Here is an 18,222-nt window from a genome sequence, read left to right as displayed (position 1 = left end):
TGTTTTTCCAACTTGACTTGAAACACCAGGAAAGTATCAGGAAAAAGGAAACCAAACGCTGATGTGACTTCTCAGATTAAAAAAAAAAAAAAAAAAAAGAAAGCAAGCAAAAAAAGATAATGTGTCTCCATTGCTCCTGTTTCCCAAATCCCTGCTGTTGCCCCTGCACAGATCACGAGCAGTGTGTGCCCGCTGGTGCCCTTGTTTGTCACACGGTACCTGTGGCCCTTTCCGAAGGCTTTGATGCTCCTTCCTGGCTCTCCTGTGTTTGGGTATCCAGTTTCCTGTAGTCTTTCCTCACTCCTAAGCCCTATTTACTGCCCTTTTCCAGGTGCTGCTTTGCCCTCGCTTGCTTCCCATGTAACTGTGCGTAGGTCTTTGTGCTTTCCTTCCCCCCTGCCACATTCCAGGCAGTGATCCTGCTGCCAGCTGACTCACCAGGCTGGGGACACAAGGTCACTCTGTAAGACAGCGAGGCTGCCAATTTAGCAACATCGTCCCCTGGATCAGAACACAGGGGTTTTGTTTGTCAGCATCCTCAAATTATCAGGATCTGCTGCCCTGAAGTCCATTAAGAAACGATCGCATTTCCTGTGGGTGTGTGGTTTGCTCTCGAGGTAGTTCTGCTGAAACCAGAGCTAGGAAAATACTAAATATATTTATTTCTACTCTAAGATTCCCCAAATTTGGTTCCCAATGAAGTAAGGTAGTATTTGAAGCAATCTGGTGACTGGGCTGTTGTTCCTTTGAGATTGCTGCCTCCAGAGGGGGAGTTCAGTCCAGGCATGATCAGCAGGGCTTGGAAGAGATGAACATTTTTGCACCTGGACTGTGCTGTCCTGTGCAGCAAACCTTGTGCAGCACGGGCAGAACCAACCCAGATCCATGAGGAAAAGAGGCAGGATTCTCCCAAAGACTCTGCTGAGAGGGAGGTAGCGCTATGGAGCAAATTCAGTGTTAAAATTCTTAAACAGTGTGGAGAGGGGACGAATACCAAGCACTGCCTGTGCCACCCAGCTGTGAGAGGAGGGAGGAGTTATTTGCCTCTGCAGATTTAATGCTTTGTCTCTGTTTTGCCCACAGTATTAACTGCTTTCCAGCAGTGGAAAATGTTGTTAGTAGTTAAAAAAATGTTAAATTGTTTCACAAAAGTAAAAATAGTATTTTCCTTATTTTTCAATGACAGTTGGAGCATTGCTCCCATTTTCCCCCCAAACTTGAAGATTTATTTTCCTCATTGACGTACCTTTCTTTGCATCTTTCTCTAGCCCATCATATTTTTAATGATTAATCATTGAAAAGTGGGAGGAAAAGGAGGTGGGGAAAGCTTTGTGTTTGCATTTGGGATGAATCCATTAACTGTTTTTAATGTATGTTTAAAAACCAAGTGAAAAATCCGAACTAATTTTGCTGCTTATTTATGTACTTTACTCCGTGACATTTCACTAGTACGTGAAAAAAAAATTGCTGTTTGAGGGACAATGTAGGTGATGTAGACAAAAGCAAAACTTGACTTGAATAAACAGCAACTGGCAGATGAATACAAAGTGAAAGGCTCGGTATTTGTCCTTTTAACCCACCTAAAAGCACATGACATCAGAACAGCCTTCTACAGTATTTGCAATTTCCTCTGATATCCCCAGTGAACCAGAGGAGCTCTGTGGATGCTTCAGTCCCAAAAATAGACCTCGCTGGCACTGGGCTTTCACTCATTTGATCTCTGCTGTGGAAACCACTGACGGTGTGTTACTGAAACTGCCATTCTGAGGAGGGAAAAAAAAGAATCTTCTTTGTTTTCCTCCTTGTTTGCTGCTGTAGGGCAATGAACTTACAGTTACTAACAAAGAAAACACTGTTGGAGTGGAGCCTCTGTGCAAGGCAAGGCTGGAGCAGTGCAGTTTTGGGGTGTTTTTTTTTTACCTTTCAAAATATCAGGAGAAAACAGGAAACTTGCAAAAGTTGATGTTTTCTTATCTAGAATGCTCCAAGAGCTCGGTGTTTCCATCAGTGCAACAGGGCTAAACTAGCACAGGTTTGCAGTTCTATAAGTCAGAGACAGTCCTGTTTACTGGGACTTTGTCAAACATTTTTGTCCATTGATTAGTTGGCCCAGTAAACCGAAATATGCAATTTGCATATTTCAAAATATGTCTCTGCTGAATGAAAAAGAAGACAAATGTACCTGAAAAAAACATGTCCTGTCATTTAAATGGAAATGTGGGTAAAAGTTTTATTATAAAATATAGTGAATATACTTTATTACATCATTTTAAACAAAAATCATATCCTGTTTTCAGAATACTGCTTAATGCTGACCAACATAGTTTTATATTTTGTACTGTCTTTTCAGTCCAGTTTTTATTCTTACCCCTCATTTATCTTGTTTCAACAGTTACAGATTCCAAAGGACATTATTCTAATTCCCGCAGAAATACATATGAAGAGATCCACGGACATATTCTGGGAACACAATCAAATACACATGCAAGATTTTTATAAAACAGTAAAAAGCAACAGGTACGAAAAGAATAGATGGGCAGAAGGAGATCCTTGGGAGAGATGTTTGTGCTTGCTCTGCAGAGCAGGAAGCATGGCCAGGTTGGTAGCTCACTGGCCTACGGTGTCAGAAGGTCAGTTCACACACTAGGATTTGGGCTCATCCCAAATGTTGACACAGTATTGAAGGGGGAAGGGAAAGGGAAAGGCATGTGACAGTAAAGGACATTGTATTCAGCAGTAAATGTTGATTGGAAATATCCATCAGTGGACCTGGGAGAGGAAAGGCCACTGCAGAATCAACACAAAGGTTCTTCTTCTTCTGTTCCTAAATGTTGAATTAGGCTGGTAACAAGCACCAGATCTGGTGAAGAAGACTCTGCTTACTAACACTAAACATCCTTTAATAATAATTTAATTTTAATTAAATGTGATTGAATACATATTCCCATCTGACAAAAAGAGAATTCACCATGCAGAAAGCTAAAATTCAGCGAGTGCCCCTTGGCTCAGCATTCTGGCCTTAAAAATAACTGTGCCATGACAGTTCAGGTAAAGCCAGAGGATCATCGTGGAATGCTTAGATATCCTAAATCTGCATTTCATCTTCTCTTTTCATTACATCTCAGCCTTGCCTGGTTGACCTTTTCCCAGCTTTTAACCTTTCAGATACAATCTGCAGCTGCTGGATGCAATAGGAAATGAACAGTAACAACTGGCACCAGTAACACTTCTGTGTGTGCAGCACAGCCTCAGTTTGCTTGGTACTGCTGTCCTTTTCCAAACATACTCATCATGTTTTCACTGAATAATGCAATCACTATGATACTAACCTTCATTAGCAAAAATTCAGAAAGTCTGCTTTCATTTAATTTTAAATTCCCCAGATTTCTCACCTATTAACAAGCTAAAGCAATACTGCAGCCTACAAGAAGCATCTTCCCAGAAATTTGGATGTACCTGTTTCTAATACAGACCTTGATTATAGGGTTTTCATACCCTTGTGCATCTCACTGTATCTCAATTCAAGTCCATCTGTTAAATAACAGCATTTGGAAAGAAAATAATGCTGCCTTCTCAGAAGGATTCACACTGTAATCTCCTGGATTTAATTATATTAAAATTCTTATAATAATTCAGCTTGGAAGAGACATATGGGATCATCTCATGATCTGGTACAACCCACAGCCCAGTGCAGCACCAAATTGAAAGCTGGCTTTAATTTCAAGGTCAGATAAATTGCCCAGGGCCTTGTGTCCACCTCAGCTTTGAGTATCCCCAAGAAAGGAGATTTCAGAGTCTCTCAAAGCAATGTGGTTCATTACTGATAATGACCACTGTGGAAAAAACTTCCTTTTTTATTGGCATAAAATACTCTGAAATCTACTGACTAGAGAAAAAAGGTGAAGAACAAAATATTAGTTCTCTACTCAGGCCATATTTTCACAACAAACTTACTAGCAAAGATATTGAGCATAGAGAGTTACTAGTCTGAAAGAGAGGACGGGTTAAACACATAGTTGTGAAACACATTTTATGCAAGGGAATGATTTCTATAATGTGATGCCTATAATTGCATTTGGTGATCTGGCAGAAAGGATCCTCAGATTACGTGTTTATTCTTAATCTCTAAGTTGTTCCAAATGGATTTTTAAGTCATTTTTCTAAATTACTGACGTGCCTGCCTGTCATTGTAGTGAATTAATCAAGCTCGTTATTCAGTGATAAAGCTCTGAATTTCATGGTTCCTAGAACCACACCTCAAGTGTTATCAAGGGTCAGTTTATTCCCATGTTAAAAGCAAAAAAATGAGTGGAAGGCAATGTTCTCTTTCACATACCCACCTCACACTCTGAGCCAAAAGGCCCTTCCAGTGTCACAGTAATTTCCTGCTGGAGGAATGTTCCTACTGCTTGGTTTAATTTGAATAGTTGAACAGCATCATGAGCCTTTCACAGGGTAAATGGCTTGCCCAGGCAATTTTGGTTTTTTGCAGGATCCACTCAAATGTACAAATCAATTATATGACTTCCATGCTGAGAAAACACATTAACTCTAAAATGCACAGCAGTAGCCTGGTCTCAATAAAAATGTTTAAAACCTACTCTTAAACTATAACTCCAAGTTGCAGTTGAATATGAAATATCCATTTCCAGCCAATTACACCTGATTTCTATCATGCTTTGGAAGATGTATATGCACTAGGAATATTAAAAGCCAAACCCCCCCAACAGCTCAAGGTGAAACAGGGAAAGACTTCAGACCTTTCCAGACATGCTCAGGCAGAAATGCAATGAGCCTTGTGACTTCACAGCAGGCATCTGCTCAAAGTATGTGCAGCACAGAAGTAATCCTTGGCCTCACATATTGCAGAACTGCAGAAACCCCAAACTTGTCATTCCAGGAGCAATACAATCCATTAAAATGATTAATTCTCAGGAGTTTCTTCCAGAGATTAAGAATAATAAGACAATTAAGCTTGGGGCAAAAAGTGACTCTTCCAGTGTCACAAAGTCCATCAGAGAATCTCTTGTGCCTCCAGTGATGAAATGGGCCTTAGAAAAATATAAAAATTTGCATGAAATCTAGTGAAGACAGATAAAGGCAAACTCACTTAAATACCAGTGTTACAGGTACTTGTGCTTACACTGTAGGAACAGCTTTCAGTTTAATATGTTGCACAGCAGGGAGGTGGGAAATTTTCCACAAGGCTAAAATTATTACGTATATTCAAGGCCTTTCAACATAATTGGTTATTGTGACAGATTCCACTGAAACACTCACAGGATGCAGTTCTTACTCTGGAAATTAAGGTTTCCAGTGGAGAGTTGTTCCCACATAAAATGTTCCTGTCTCACAGCAGGATTTCAGGATACATTTATAATTCAGATTTCAGAGGAGAATAATTGTTTATGGACAAGTTCTCAACATGCAGGGAATACTGAACTACAGAGACAGATGACATTCTCTTGTCGTGTGCACATATATAATCCTAATTAATATGCTCATTGGCAGGTGCAGAGAATAATTAGTAAGATGCTTAAACACCAACTTTATTGGATTCCTCTTAAATCTGCAGTTATAAGCAAGAGTGGTAGAAAAAAAATAATTTAGCAAAACTAATCTTGCTAAAAAGATTTGTTTGTTTTTATTGCTTAGTTCTATTAAAAGTGAGTCATTCAAAACCCTTTAAAAAAAAAAAAAAAAAGCAGCCCATGATATCAACCTGTTATTTGTGACCTGCCCAGCAGGGCCACTCTTAAACACAACAGACAGAACAATAACATGGATAAAATAATGATTTATTGGAAGCAAATATTCACACAAAGTAAAAAGGCAATCATTTCAGTCATTTGTTTTTTAACAAGACAAAGCTACCCCATTACAAGATTTACCCAGAAACAGGATTAGATTCAGGAACAATGCAGAATATTTTAAATCCCTGAGATTGAGGTCCTCTCATCTTTTATGCACTCCCTGCCCCACCTCCCACCAAGGTGCTGGAAATTTGATTTTCTGCTCAGTTGAGCTTTTAGTGCATTACCATCCAAATTTACAGTTTCAGTCTTTAGATCAGCATGAAATTTAAAAATGCAAGCAAGCCCAAGCTGCAGCTGATGGTGGTGTTACCTCGTCAGTGCCCAGCTCCTCAGCTGGAGATGGAAAAAGAATCTAATACAGCTCAAGGCATAACCCAACTAAAATAAAATTCTTTCCAATATTAGAGGTAGATTTTATCCAGTGTAAGATATAACAGCCACTCCTGTAAGTGCAGAGCTCTTGGAACTGAAGAATTAAGATCAATTTTGAGCTATGTTCTCTTAGAATAATTAAGGCAAGCTTTTTGTATATCCTTCAAGAAAGCAGGCACACCACTCTGTAAAGAGGAAAGTGGAAAAGTTCATTCTCACATAATGCAATAAATAAGAACTATAAGCAAGATGAGAATTCCCATTATATACATCAAGGCCTCCAAACAGATACAGTTCTAAGATAGAATTCTAAGATCTGGTACAAAGCAGCAAACCATTCCTTTAATACTTCGGGAACAGATGGCATTATTGAAGTTTGCTTGTCTTTAGGCTATTCATGTGTGCTCATGGATTTTTTCATCTGGCTGCAGAAATTCACCCACCTGGTTGGCTAACCAAAGGAATTTGTCAGGAATTAAGAAAAGAATAAATTAGTACTACTGTCACGAGAGTAGACAATAGTGAGACTCTAAAAACAGGACTGTGCAAGAGCCAGAGAGGTGGATATATCCATTTCAGAAAAAATAACTCTACTCAGCATGCAGAAGAAGGGTATGGATGCAGTGAATCCCTTGTTTGGAATGGATTAGCAAATACCACTGTGTGTTAGCCTTCCCTTACCTTGGCAGCCCAGTTGACCAGCCACGATGGGATCATGCCACCAGGATTATCAAAGTAGTACATGTAGACTGCAGAGGAGAGAGAAGTTACTAGAAAGTTCTCTGAGTACCAGCTCTAACACCCCACAACAGAAGCTGTCGGTGTGCAGGACTGAGGCACCAAGTACAACAGTTCTGCTCTAAATTCTTCACAAAAAAATCAACTTGTCCTGTAGTGGAATGTGAAGCAACTGTGAAGCATTGCCAGTGAAGCTGACAGAGCCATAACATTATTGCAAAGCATTTTAGGCACCCTGTTTTATAAAATAACGTCTTTAAAGGACTAATCTCAGATAGCAGAAAACCTCCAGGCAAATCCTTTCATCTCTACATCTGTCAAACATGATACTCCAATCACTGCTGACTTAAGCAGATTGCAGCAGACTTTCCCCCACTGAACTGGCTGGCAGGAAAAGAAGTGCACGCTGAGGGTGGGGTGGGATGGAGGGACAGAATGGTCAGTAAACCATTCTTAACTACCCAGCCCAACTGTTGAATAAAAGATTCTTCACAGTGGCACACTGCACTGGACATTCTCAAAAGTTACACTCATTTTAAAGTGGTCCCAAGGCTCAGTGTATTCACTTCATAGTAACTGTTTTCAGCTTAAAATTTCCAGTCCCCTTCTCTATGCATTTTGCTAATCCACACATTCTCTGCCTACATGACTTGTGACACATTGTCTTGGCCTCTTACCTTTAGATCCAGCCTTGCCATCACTTTCAATTGCCATGCTTTGTTTATAGCTTTTAACTCTGATAATACCGGGCTTTTCAGGGCACTGAGGAACAGACACACTTTGAGCCAACACAACCCAGATCTTCCTCCCATCCACATCCATCTCCCGACGTTCCCGAACGTAGACATACTGTGCTCAGAGTTGAGGAGGAATGTCAAAACACTGTCAGCTTGATGTGTGAGAAACTGACAAGTGAATTCCATCACGAACAGCAGCTCCTTCAAGTTACTGCTCGTGCTTCTACAGGATTCAATCCTGCCGAGTAATAACTCAGCTATGTGAGCTCTGGCTGTGTGTGGGAAGAGGCACCCACGCTCTTCCTCACGCTGTGCATATTCATGTAACATGAGGACTGCAAGATCTCAGATCAAGTGCAGCAGAGTGGTAGAGTCAGCTCGTTGTTGGGATTCCTGGATGACCAGGGAACAAAAACCGCCCGAGGAACAAAAGCTTGAAAGGATACATCTCTGTTTGACAGAGGGAAAGGGTACTTCACTTCCCAGTAGATTACTTTTTCGCCATCATATGTTTCCTCATACAGTTCTACAGTTGAAAGAGGAAGATTGTGAGATATTTTTAATTTCTACTGCAACAGGACTAGAGATGACATCAAGAGCTGCTCCGATTTCTGACATGAGCACATTTTACACACAACCCTGAAGTCAAAATTGATATGTATGTAAAGTTGTAGCAGTAGAAGACATTAAAAAGTTCTGTAGCAGGGTTGTTCAGGAACCAAATATACAAAAATAGGTGGTGTGTTTTCCTGTGGCTACTGGATTCCTTGGTGGGGAAAAAAAATCTACCCAGAACAATTCTGGAGGAGGCAGAGTGAAATTCCTTTCCAGGCAGTTTGCTCATTCAAAGCCTTGCCATCTCAAAGCTTTTCCCTTGCACATTCTGCACAATTCGCACGTCACTACCCTTGTAAATTATTCTGAGTTAACATGGAACTAGGATGAGTGCAGCTTTCTAACACCTCAAGAGGTCTTACATGAGGGATTAATGAAACTTCCAAAAGCTATCAGGAATTTCACAGCAGTACAGACAGGCAAATGAGGGGCTCTATATCCTCCAGAGCTAATGCCCACATCCTTTCAGTGCTTTTGAAAACAAGGCCAGAACAGACTGATAGTCTCACTGCCAAGGCAAGAACAGTGCCACAGATGGGAGATTCTTTCCCTATATAACATGTTCCAAACCAGGCTTCTGTTAGGATGTCCTGAAATCAGCTGTCACCCACAAAAACAGCTTCTCCTCTTCTCCAGGCTGGAACAGTACTGGAAGCACCTGGTGTTGTAATAACCCACAGGATTAGGCTTTCCACCAGAGGTCACTGGAGCATTGGATTATTCACTTTGCTTTCATTTCTAACCACAGGACTTTCCTTTTTCAAAGGCATTAAGACACTGTTTTAAGGACACTGATAAACTGTTGTTACCTAACTGATCTACCTTTGTACCTTCACAATTACAGGAAAAGCACACGATAGGTAAGCCAAGTCCCACCTGGCACTATTTCATCATATGTACAGTTAAAGAGCAGTTGGGCTCGTGGCAATTTTGAAGCTGGAAGGAAAGCTTTGTGTTATGTTTATGCCCTTCCCAGATGTTAACTCTTGAAACGCTGGACTTAAGCACAAGTATAAATTCACAGATGAACAAACCATGGTCAGCAAGGACATAAATGTCAGCTCTGCAACATTATCTAGTTTTTAGTTTAAGGGTGTAGCTTCCCCCAACAGCTTCCTTTCTTATCTCTAAGAAGTCATTTGAAAAAAAAAAAAGTATTTGTTTAAGAAAGATTGAGTTCTCCTAAATGCACTTCAGGACTACTAAATTAACTCAACATAATATTTTACATCCAGTACGATAATGTTGAGTGCCAGTCTGGCTCTTTTTGCTTCTTTAATGGCAAAGAGGCCTTTGCTACAAGAAAGCTGCTGATCATTTTGACAAATAAAACTTATTGATGAAGACACTACACTTTAAACTTGACCAAGTACTGGCACGAATCAAATGTGGTTCTCTGTATCAATACAGTCACAGGCATTACCTGTAAAGGTTCATCATGGAACTGTCCCAAACCTAACAAGCAAAACATTTAACAATCCTTTGGGTTTTAGCACGTTCTGTTTTCAGCAAAACACTTTGACCATGTTTCAGTTTTATTGGCTTGAAGTGATTCCAAGCACAGGCTTAAAAAGGAAAGGCTCCCCATCTTTAAAATAAATGGATTACTGGATGCTTGCATCAGCTGAATCCTTACCTTGTAACTGCTGACTTAAGATGTTTTAACATCATATGGATATCCAGGTTCAATGCCCTTTTCCAAAGACAACATTAAATAAACACAACTAAATTAGTTATTCCTTTCTCTGTAAAAGCCAAAGTCACCACCTATTCTCTCGATACACCCATTCCTGATGGTAAAAGGTGCCAAGAACAACCAATACTTTCAGGAAAGTCATTCCATCACACCTCAAACTGATGCAAACCAGAGGGAAATATTTCACAATGAGAACAATCAGCCATTGAAATAATCTTGCCAGGGAAGTGGTGGATTCCCCAAAACTGGACATTTTTAAGGCTCAGCTGAGCAGGGTGCTGGGTCATCTTGTCTTTTGCTGAGGAAGGTTGGACCAGATGATCCCAGAGGTCCCTTCCCCACCCCTGGTATTCTGTGATCACTGCTCTGCTGCGATACGTGAAGGTGTTCAGAAGGTACCATCTCCATTTCTCCCTGGAACATCTGCTAAAATTTAACCCAAGAATTACAACAATTAGAAGCTACAAGGAGCTCCAGCATAACCAGTGATGCCAGTTATATGCTTTGACCAACATGGAAAGAATTCATTCCAGAGGCAAGACGTGCTGTTGAGACATTAGCTGTTCCATATCAGTATTTACTTGTATATTTGCAGAGGGCAACATTATCCCAAAAAGATATTGAAGTCTGGCCCAAAGTCTTTGGATGCAGCAACTTCAAAATACCTTTGAGGAAAGCTTTAGTGGGAAGAATCCACATGGACTAAAGCTGGCTTTTACAGTGCCTAGATGAGCTTACCTTTAACATACTGATCCCACTGTTTTCTGAAGTCTAAGTCCATGTAGACATCTGCACACAGTTCTGGGGGACAGTCAGCAAGACCACCAAAGATTTTATACTCATAAAGTCCTGATTGCTGTGGAAACAGAATGGGGAGAGGAAAAGTCACACAGGAAAGGGAAGCACTCTGCATCAGGGAGAACAGCTGAAGGAAGTTAGGTGGGGCACAAACTACAAATACGCTCAAGAGCTGTGAAAGCAAATCTTCAAAAAACAATGCAAGATTCAGTCTTTAACCTCTCGACTTTTTGATCTATACATGAAAGTTTAAACCCAGCCAGGCTGACCTGCCCTGCACAATGGCTGTTCCTTCCCTTACACTAGTACCTTTTTACTTCATCAGTACTTCCAAAGGGAGCATGTTTCTACACACACACACACACACCCCTTTTCAAAAAACAAAACAAAACAGGAAAAAAAAAAAAAAAGACGACCTCTAAATGTTTTTTAGCTTCAGAAGCAACACTCCCAGCACCCTGTACTCCATCAGCACATTAATTCCTGCATGGATACCTGGCAGGCACCCCAGCTTTGCCTGTGCTGTGTGCACTCATTGATAAGCTTGCCTTGCTACTGCCAGTTACCACATCCACATGGTAAACAGGGACCATTTATCACCAAAAAAATTCCAAGGTCTATGAAGTGATGTGTTTTTAAAGACGCTTTCCCCACCTGCTTTGCCTTTTGCACAGACCTGTATGTTTGCTGGTTTTGCTGACATGTCCATGTCTGAAATGATTTTTCAGAATACAAAGTCGCCACGCAAAGAGCAGCATGAAATTCAGGTTTGTAAGGAGCTGAGAGGAAACTGTGATCACCGAGCTACAGAAATAGGGTATGTATATACAGATTTAAAAAAAATATAGATTATAAATATTTATTTTTATATATTGTATAAATACAATATGTATTATATAAATATAATAATATAGTATTATATATTATATATGTATCTATATTATATAGTTTATATTTATAGTATATATAACATGTACAATATATTATATAATATATTACATAATTCATTATATAAATATACTATATAGTATCTTATATAAATATATGTTATTATTTAATCCATTTATATATGGATTTAAAAGTAATTCATAAATCATAAATCTGCATCAGAATACAAAGCATTCACTGTCAATCACTTACAAGTCAGTTCCAGAAGCCTAAACTACTGAAGTTAGTCCCCCATAAAGGGGTGGAATTTAATTTCAACCCTTTCTGAACTACCTCCCGATTTTAGAGGGAGAATAGTGGGAAATCAGTGTGAAGGGAGCTTCGGAGCGAGGCGGGAAGGGAGGCGGAAGCCTGGCGACCAGGAGGATGCTCTGGCACGGGAGATGCTCGGGAGCAGGTGTGCAGAGACAGAGCTCCCCTCACCACATAGAGAGGGCTCGGGAGAGCACAGCGAACACCTCGACAGGCCCACGGCTGCTCCGACCGCCGAGAGCACCTTCCAACGGGGAATTCCTGCAGCCCCCAGCTGTCCGCAGCCCTGCAAAGCCTCGGGTTCCCCGGCAGCCTGCGCGGGCGGAGGGGTCACCGCGGCCGAGCAGCTTTTGCCATCAGCAGTTAATGGCATTACCCACAAAGCCGCTTCCCGGGAGCCCGGCGTAAACCGAGCCCGGCCCGGCCGCGCCAGCCTGGCCTGTGCGGGGCACCGGGGACGTGCCGGGCCCCCCATCCCGGGCATCCAGCGCCCCCCGGCCCGCTCCGGGAGCCCGCCCGCGCACCTCGTGGAACAGGCGGTAGATCCGCACGCCCATGGTCTCCACCAGCATCTGCCACGGCCCCTCCGCGCCCGGCGCCGGCTGGTCCAGCTCCCGGCAGGCGGCACGGAACTGCTCCTCCGAGAAGCGCAGCGGCTCCTGCGCCTCCATCCCCAGCGGTTCCTCCATCCCCGGCGGCCCCTCCATCCCCGGCGGTTCCTCCATCCCCGGCGGGCGGGCGGGCACAGCCCACGGCCGGGCCGCCCCGCCCCGCGCCCGCCCCGCACAGCCCGCGGGGCCGGGGGATGCGGGTTTGGAGCATCGCTGCCCTGCGGGGTTGCTCCGTGCGCTCCCGCCTCTTGCGGAGTCTCAGCCGCTCGGCTGGTGGCTTTAAATGTGCTTGTCATCAGCCTGGTGCCGGAACGGGAACAGGTTCTGTGACGGTGATGGTGAGGGCCTTTCCTTTCAGGTGTTCCCCAAGGAGAGAGTTTGAACACTGTGGTCATGTGTATTTTTTGTATTTTTATAATTTTTTTAATTTTTATTTTGCATTTTTGTGTTTTTTCACCATCTAAAAAGCAGTTCTTATGGAGTGTATGAATGGGAATATATAAAGAACCCACAAATGCTGTGTAGCTGGTTGGTAGGGGTGACCCTGGCACACCCCACCGAGGCCCAGCCATCTCGGCAAAGAGGAGGGGGCAGTGGGCTCTGGCCCACGGCAATCTGGGATGCACTGGGTGCACAGGATGGAAGGGGACAGAAAAGTCTCTCTGGGCTGAGCTCCCTGGCAGGAAGAATCCACTGAGATGGACACACCTCACGTCTCGCTTAGGCTCTTGCTGCGTGACACCACCTATAACAGTGTGAGGCTGCCACACACAGACAAAGCATCAGGCCCTCAAAATGTAACTGGCTAAAGCCGGTTTTCTCCTGGGAGTTGTAAATCCCTTTTCATTACAGCTTTATTCTTCTAATTCCTGTGAGATTTTCCTGCTGAACACTGTGTCTTCAGAATAAAACACTGAGCCATGGGACGTCATCAAACCTACTGACTGGCAGCATTAGCCCAGTGTACTTGGTGGTAACCTCTGTGCAAGGCTGGAATAATGTAGTGTTTTTTAGCTTCCCTGCCAAGGGGCTGAGCTCTTTGACAAAGAGTTCACTTATGTCAGCTGTCCTTTCCAGTTCCAGTCAATTGGTTTGCAAGCAGTGCATGGGGATTTCTGGCTGACTGCTTTGGATGTACAGGCTGACCGTCATCCCTGCCCAGTCCAGAAAACTTTTGGAGAGTTTTGGCAGAAGGCAAGATGGTATCTCACAAACTTCCCCCCTAGAATGTAAATTTGATGCCACAACTTGACCTGCAGCATCTTTATAAAATAATATCAGTAATGGTGGTAAATATCTGCTCATACCTCACCTGCTCTCACCTCCCCAGTGAAACTGCTAGGCAAACATTTCAGTTCTTTTATGTTTTGTAGTATGCTTACATGTGTCACGACCTTTTATTACTAATATTTATAGAGTACATATAAATACTTTGGCTTGTTTGTGTTCTTTGTAAACTGCAATTGCTCTCAGTCTGCCCAGCTGGTTCTGCAAATATCATGGCAATACATTTCTTAGGGCTGAAGCCTTACAAGTAAATTCTTGGCTAAGTTGCCTTCAGTGCAGCTGTGCTGCCCACCCAACTGAGGAGCTGGTCTTTAAAATGGAATATGAGACAATGGCCTGTAGGTGAGACTGATTTAGTTTATCTTGCAGAAAGATTTCTTTACTTTTCAAAGATTTTATCAGATTGCTGTCTCACTTTTCCATCCCATTCCTGCTCTGAACTAGGACTCAGTGAGACTGAAAGAGCTCGGGGCTCTTGTTTGCACAGAGGTGACTCTGACCCAGTGTGGAACAGGAGGAGTTGTGAGTCGAGCTGATGTTTAACATGCAGCAAGGAAAAGTGCCTGTGAGATTGCCTGATCCCTTAAGGAGCCTTGTTTGTGCAAAAGGACTGAAGTGATCACAGCTCAACGTTGGCTATTTTTTTAGGGTCACTGTTTTGCATTATATGGTTGTCTACATGGCATCAGTCAGTTGGCAAAGCTGCCTGGCCACTCCCTCCTCCCTCAGCACTTTCATGGAAAAAAGGATTTATCTCACGAGGCTACTCCAGGGACCAAAGCTTTCAAAAAAAGGCATTACTATGTGACCTTTTTTCTTGGTAAATAAGGAGTGGTGATTACTGAGAAAGCACAAACAGTTCTGAAAAGAGAATTTATTTTCTATTTTCACGTACATTTAAGTAAGTGTTGCTATTTGTCACTTGTATGTCCATGTATTGCCCTTAGCTTAGGGACATAAGCTAAAGTTTGAACCCAAGACCTTTGGTATCTGCACTACTTGGTAGTGTGGCTTGTAGGCTGGGGTGAGTTCAGAGTGACTTCCTAGAGCTCTGCTCCAACACAGTGGGATAGCAACTGTTTTGGGGCAGCTGGGTCTGGGAACACAAACCCAAACTTCATCACAGCAACCAAAGGCAGCCTAAGATACAGCACAACCCAGTCCCACACGTGGATCAGGGATCTAAATACTAACTGAATAAAAATAGAGGGTTACTATTCTGGGGCAAAAAGTGGGAGTTTCAAAAGTGCTCACAACTTGACTCCCTTATTTAGTATTTCTTAGGCTTTAGGATAGTCTCCCATATGGTCTAGCAGTTCGGATACCTGGTTTTCATCCAGGTGGTCCAGACTGAACTCCTGGTATGAGAAGGTGTTGATTTTATCCCTGGAAATGTTCAAATCCAGGTTGGATGGGGCTCTGAGCAACCTAGTCTAGTCGAAAGTGTCCCTGCCTGTGTCAGGGCATTGGAATGAGATGAGTTTTAAGGTCCCTTCCAGCCCAAACCATTCTGTGATTTTATGATTCTCTTTAGCTGCTGCTGCTCTCCATGGGAAATGACACCTCAAGGAAACTTGCTGATCTGGCCTATCAATGGGATTAATGTACCTAAGTCAGCCACCTGTTTTTCAGAAAGGAAATAATCTGTATTGATTCTACCCTAACACCTAACCTTCCTGCTACTGAAATCAGTGCTGAGTAATCCACTGAATTCTATGGTGTGGAACCAAACCAGTAAACTGGACAACTCCCCCAGCAGCAAATCCTACATGGCCAGAAGTGAGAACAGCAGTGAACACTATTCTGATGTTTCAGGCCCCAGGTGATTTTCAGTGTGTGTTTTGGATATGGGTATCTGTGTGTGGCAGAGTGCTATATTGTGTTTTCCTGCATCTGTCTCTGTGTGGCACTGGTGCACTTTGAGAAATTCTTGAAGATGAACTAAAGATGTGGGATTTTGATGGATTCAGCTGCTGTGCAGACATTTATATATTGTTGTCATTCTATTTTACTCAGCGCACTCCAAAAACTTTGCAAAAGTGCTGAACAGTCCTAACACACAGTTTATAGAGTATGCGCATTTGTATTTCCAGTATACACAGCCAAAGCAATTATAAGCTTCTGCTACTGCTGTTTTATCAACTGCATTATGTAAAAGCCTTTCTTACAAACTCTTTCATGACTTTTGCAGTTTTCAAGAAGAAAATTCTAAATCCAGAAAGCTGAGAAGTGACAACAGCATCTCCCACTGCAGCCATGCGTGTCTAAGCCACTCTGTATTCTCATCTCTTCTGTAAGTCAAAGGAAAATCTGTTTTTTCAACATTTTTAGAATATGCAGAAAATCCAGCCTGTCTAACACGCCAAAAATCTTTATACATTTTATATATTTTTTTTTCCTATGTATTTAGGCAGGAAGGGGCTTCCAGAGTGACAATCACCTCTTTTGCAAAGAACTAGCACAAGTCATGCACTGCTTGAGCTGTCAGAAGGTGTCTTAAGTGGTTTATAAAGGTCTTCTTCACAGAGTTGAATTGAACCCCAAACTATGACTGTATCTGTATTGGGTATCTCATTTCAACAGAATTCCACCCAAATAGAAGAGGATTCAGAAAATAACTGGAGTTCTGCTGTTTTTCTGCCTTCTGATACTAAATATTTTGTATCTTTGGTATCTAGTTTATTATGCTGGATTCTACAGCAGTAGTCTCTAGCACAAATCCTGGTTGTGGTGAAATTACAGTGCCTGGAGTTTTTTCCCAAGTTTCCCCCTGGCTTGGTCAGAAAGCTGCCAAGGTGGCCAAAGATTCAGAGGTTCTGTAACCAACTTATGCAAGATTGAGGATTTGGCTTCTGGCGGTGTGGTGTATCCCTCTGCTAATTAAAAGCACATGTCCACATAAGGAATGCAGCTCTTCAAATGGGAACTTCATGTAATTATGAAAGCAGTAGGAGATAAGAATAATTGTTTTCAGTTCCAGATGTCCTGTCTTCTTCAGCACCGCAGGAAGATTAAGTGAAAGTTGAGCAGGGCAATAACGAAGTTTCACATGCACAGCGGGATAACTGATGTTGACCAAAGTACTGGTAGGATCTAATGGAGTTCAAAGAAAATTCCTTTCCATATTCTTGGTCACCAGAAAGGTTTCTCACAGTCGTTATAAGCACATCCATTTCGTGAGCCTGATTACCCCCCCGAGTGGGTGGTTTGCATAGCCATCAACCAACCAGGCTGAACTCCCTTGTGCTGTGAACTGTGTTAATGAGAGGGGAGCTACAGCCTTTCATGTGAAATGATTTGGTTCTCTGGTTTAACTGGCTTTGGACTCCTTTTGGACTCCATTCCTTGTCGCAAAACACACACACAGCACGACGTGGTAAGGATAATTTACGACATATTAAGCATGTTGAAAGAGTGCTTTCTGAAAGTTTCAGTAAATGCAGTAAACTGGCATGTTGTGTCCGTGTGTGGGCTTAGGGGTGAAATAAAGGAAAATTCAGTGGAGGGTTAGGGAAAAGGCAAGAAGAACTAATTGAATAGGGAGCCCACAATGGTTGTACTTTGCCAGATTAATGAGTCACTGTTTGCTGTGCTGTCAAGGCCCAGGAGACTGTTAGAAACTCAAAGGAAGCCATGAAGTATTGCAAGTGTGTTTGAGTCGGCAGAGCAACAGCATTGCTCAATTTAGGAGTAAAACTCTGCTCTCTCAGTGGGCTGTGTGGGTTCCAGAATCACACAGGCTTCTTGCTTATCATCCCAGCTTTGGGGCTGCACCTCCCTCTACGCAGCTGTGTTAAGGCCCCAGGGAGGAGATTTTGTCATTTAGGGCAGGTCCTAAAGGGGAACTATGTATCATGGAAGCACGGCAGTCCAAAACTGTGAACCTGTAACCCCTCACTGCAGCTGTTGCTCAGCCCTGAAGTTTTCTCAGCTGTTTGCGCTGAATTTCTACAGGTGCCAAACGTGCTGCTTGGGGTATGTCTGGTCCTTCTTTCTTTACGTCCTTGGAGAGCCATGCTTAGAGCACAGCAGGACCTTAAAAGGCAGAAGAAGTCACTCATCCCTTTTTTAAAAGGCCAGAGAGGTGGTGCCCAAATCGTGTGTGACCCTTCAGTGCCCGAGTACTACAAACCCAACCTACTAGGGGAGAGCCCACTGATCTCCCAGCACTAGAGGAGGCCTCATTCCCATCACTTTTCATGGCAGCTTTTATGCTTTACAGAAAGGATTTACAATTGCACGGGGTCTAGGACATAGTGTGACTTTTTAGCCTATTTGTTAGGACATCTATTTGTGCAGAAACGTGTATTCTAAGCCCAGTTTAGCATTCAGTGCTTGTTTACGTGTACTTC

At 42.6% G+C, this 18,222-nt stretch overlaps 1 protein-coding gene across 2 annotated transcripts; it reads right to left on the bottom strand.

Annotated features, from left to right (window-relative positions):
* Positions 1-6,109: 6,109 nt before the first annotated feature.
* On the bottom strand, positions 6,110-12,652 carry PCTP (phosphatidylcholine transfer protein). 2 transcript variants are annotated; one of them, XM_027882436.1, is made up of 6 exons: positions 12,497-12,652; positions 10,713-10,830; positions 8,110-8,189; positions 7,604-7,775; positions 6,870-6,937; positions 6,110-6,373 (listed from the first exon to the last, which is right to left on the bottom strand). In XM_027882436.1, the coding sequence occupies exons 1-6, from the start codon at positions 12,641-12,643 to the stop codon at positions 6,308-6,310; spliced, it is 651 nt and encodes a 216-aa protein (XP_027738237.1). In that variant the 5' UTR covers positions 12,644-12,652; the 3' UTR covers positions 6,110-6,307. The 2 variants fall into 2 exon arrangements, with proteins under 2 accessions (XP_027738237.1, XP_027738238.1); XM_027882437.1 differs by having other exon boundaries at positions 10,713-10,827.
* Positions 12,653-18,222: the final 5,570 nt, after the last annotated feature.

Source organism: Empidonax traillii, unplaced genomic scaffold (genome assembly GCF_003031625.1).
Source record: "Empidonax traillii isolate 1590-97213 ecotype Southwest subspecies unplaced genomic scaffold, ASM303162v1 scaffold105:size1093405, whole genome shotgun sequence".
NCBI classification, from domain to species: domain Eukaryota; kingdom Metazoa; phylum Chordata; class Aves; order Passeriformes; family Tyrannidae; genus Empidonax; species Empidonax traillii.
This window is presented reverse-complemented; position numbering and strand designations above follow the sequence as displayed.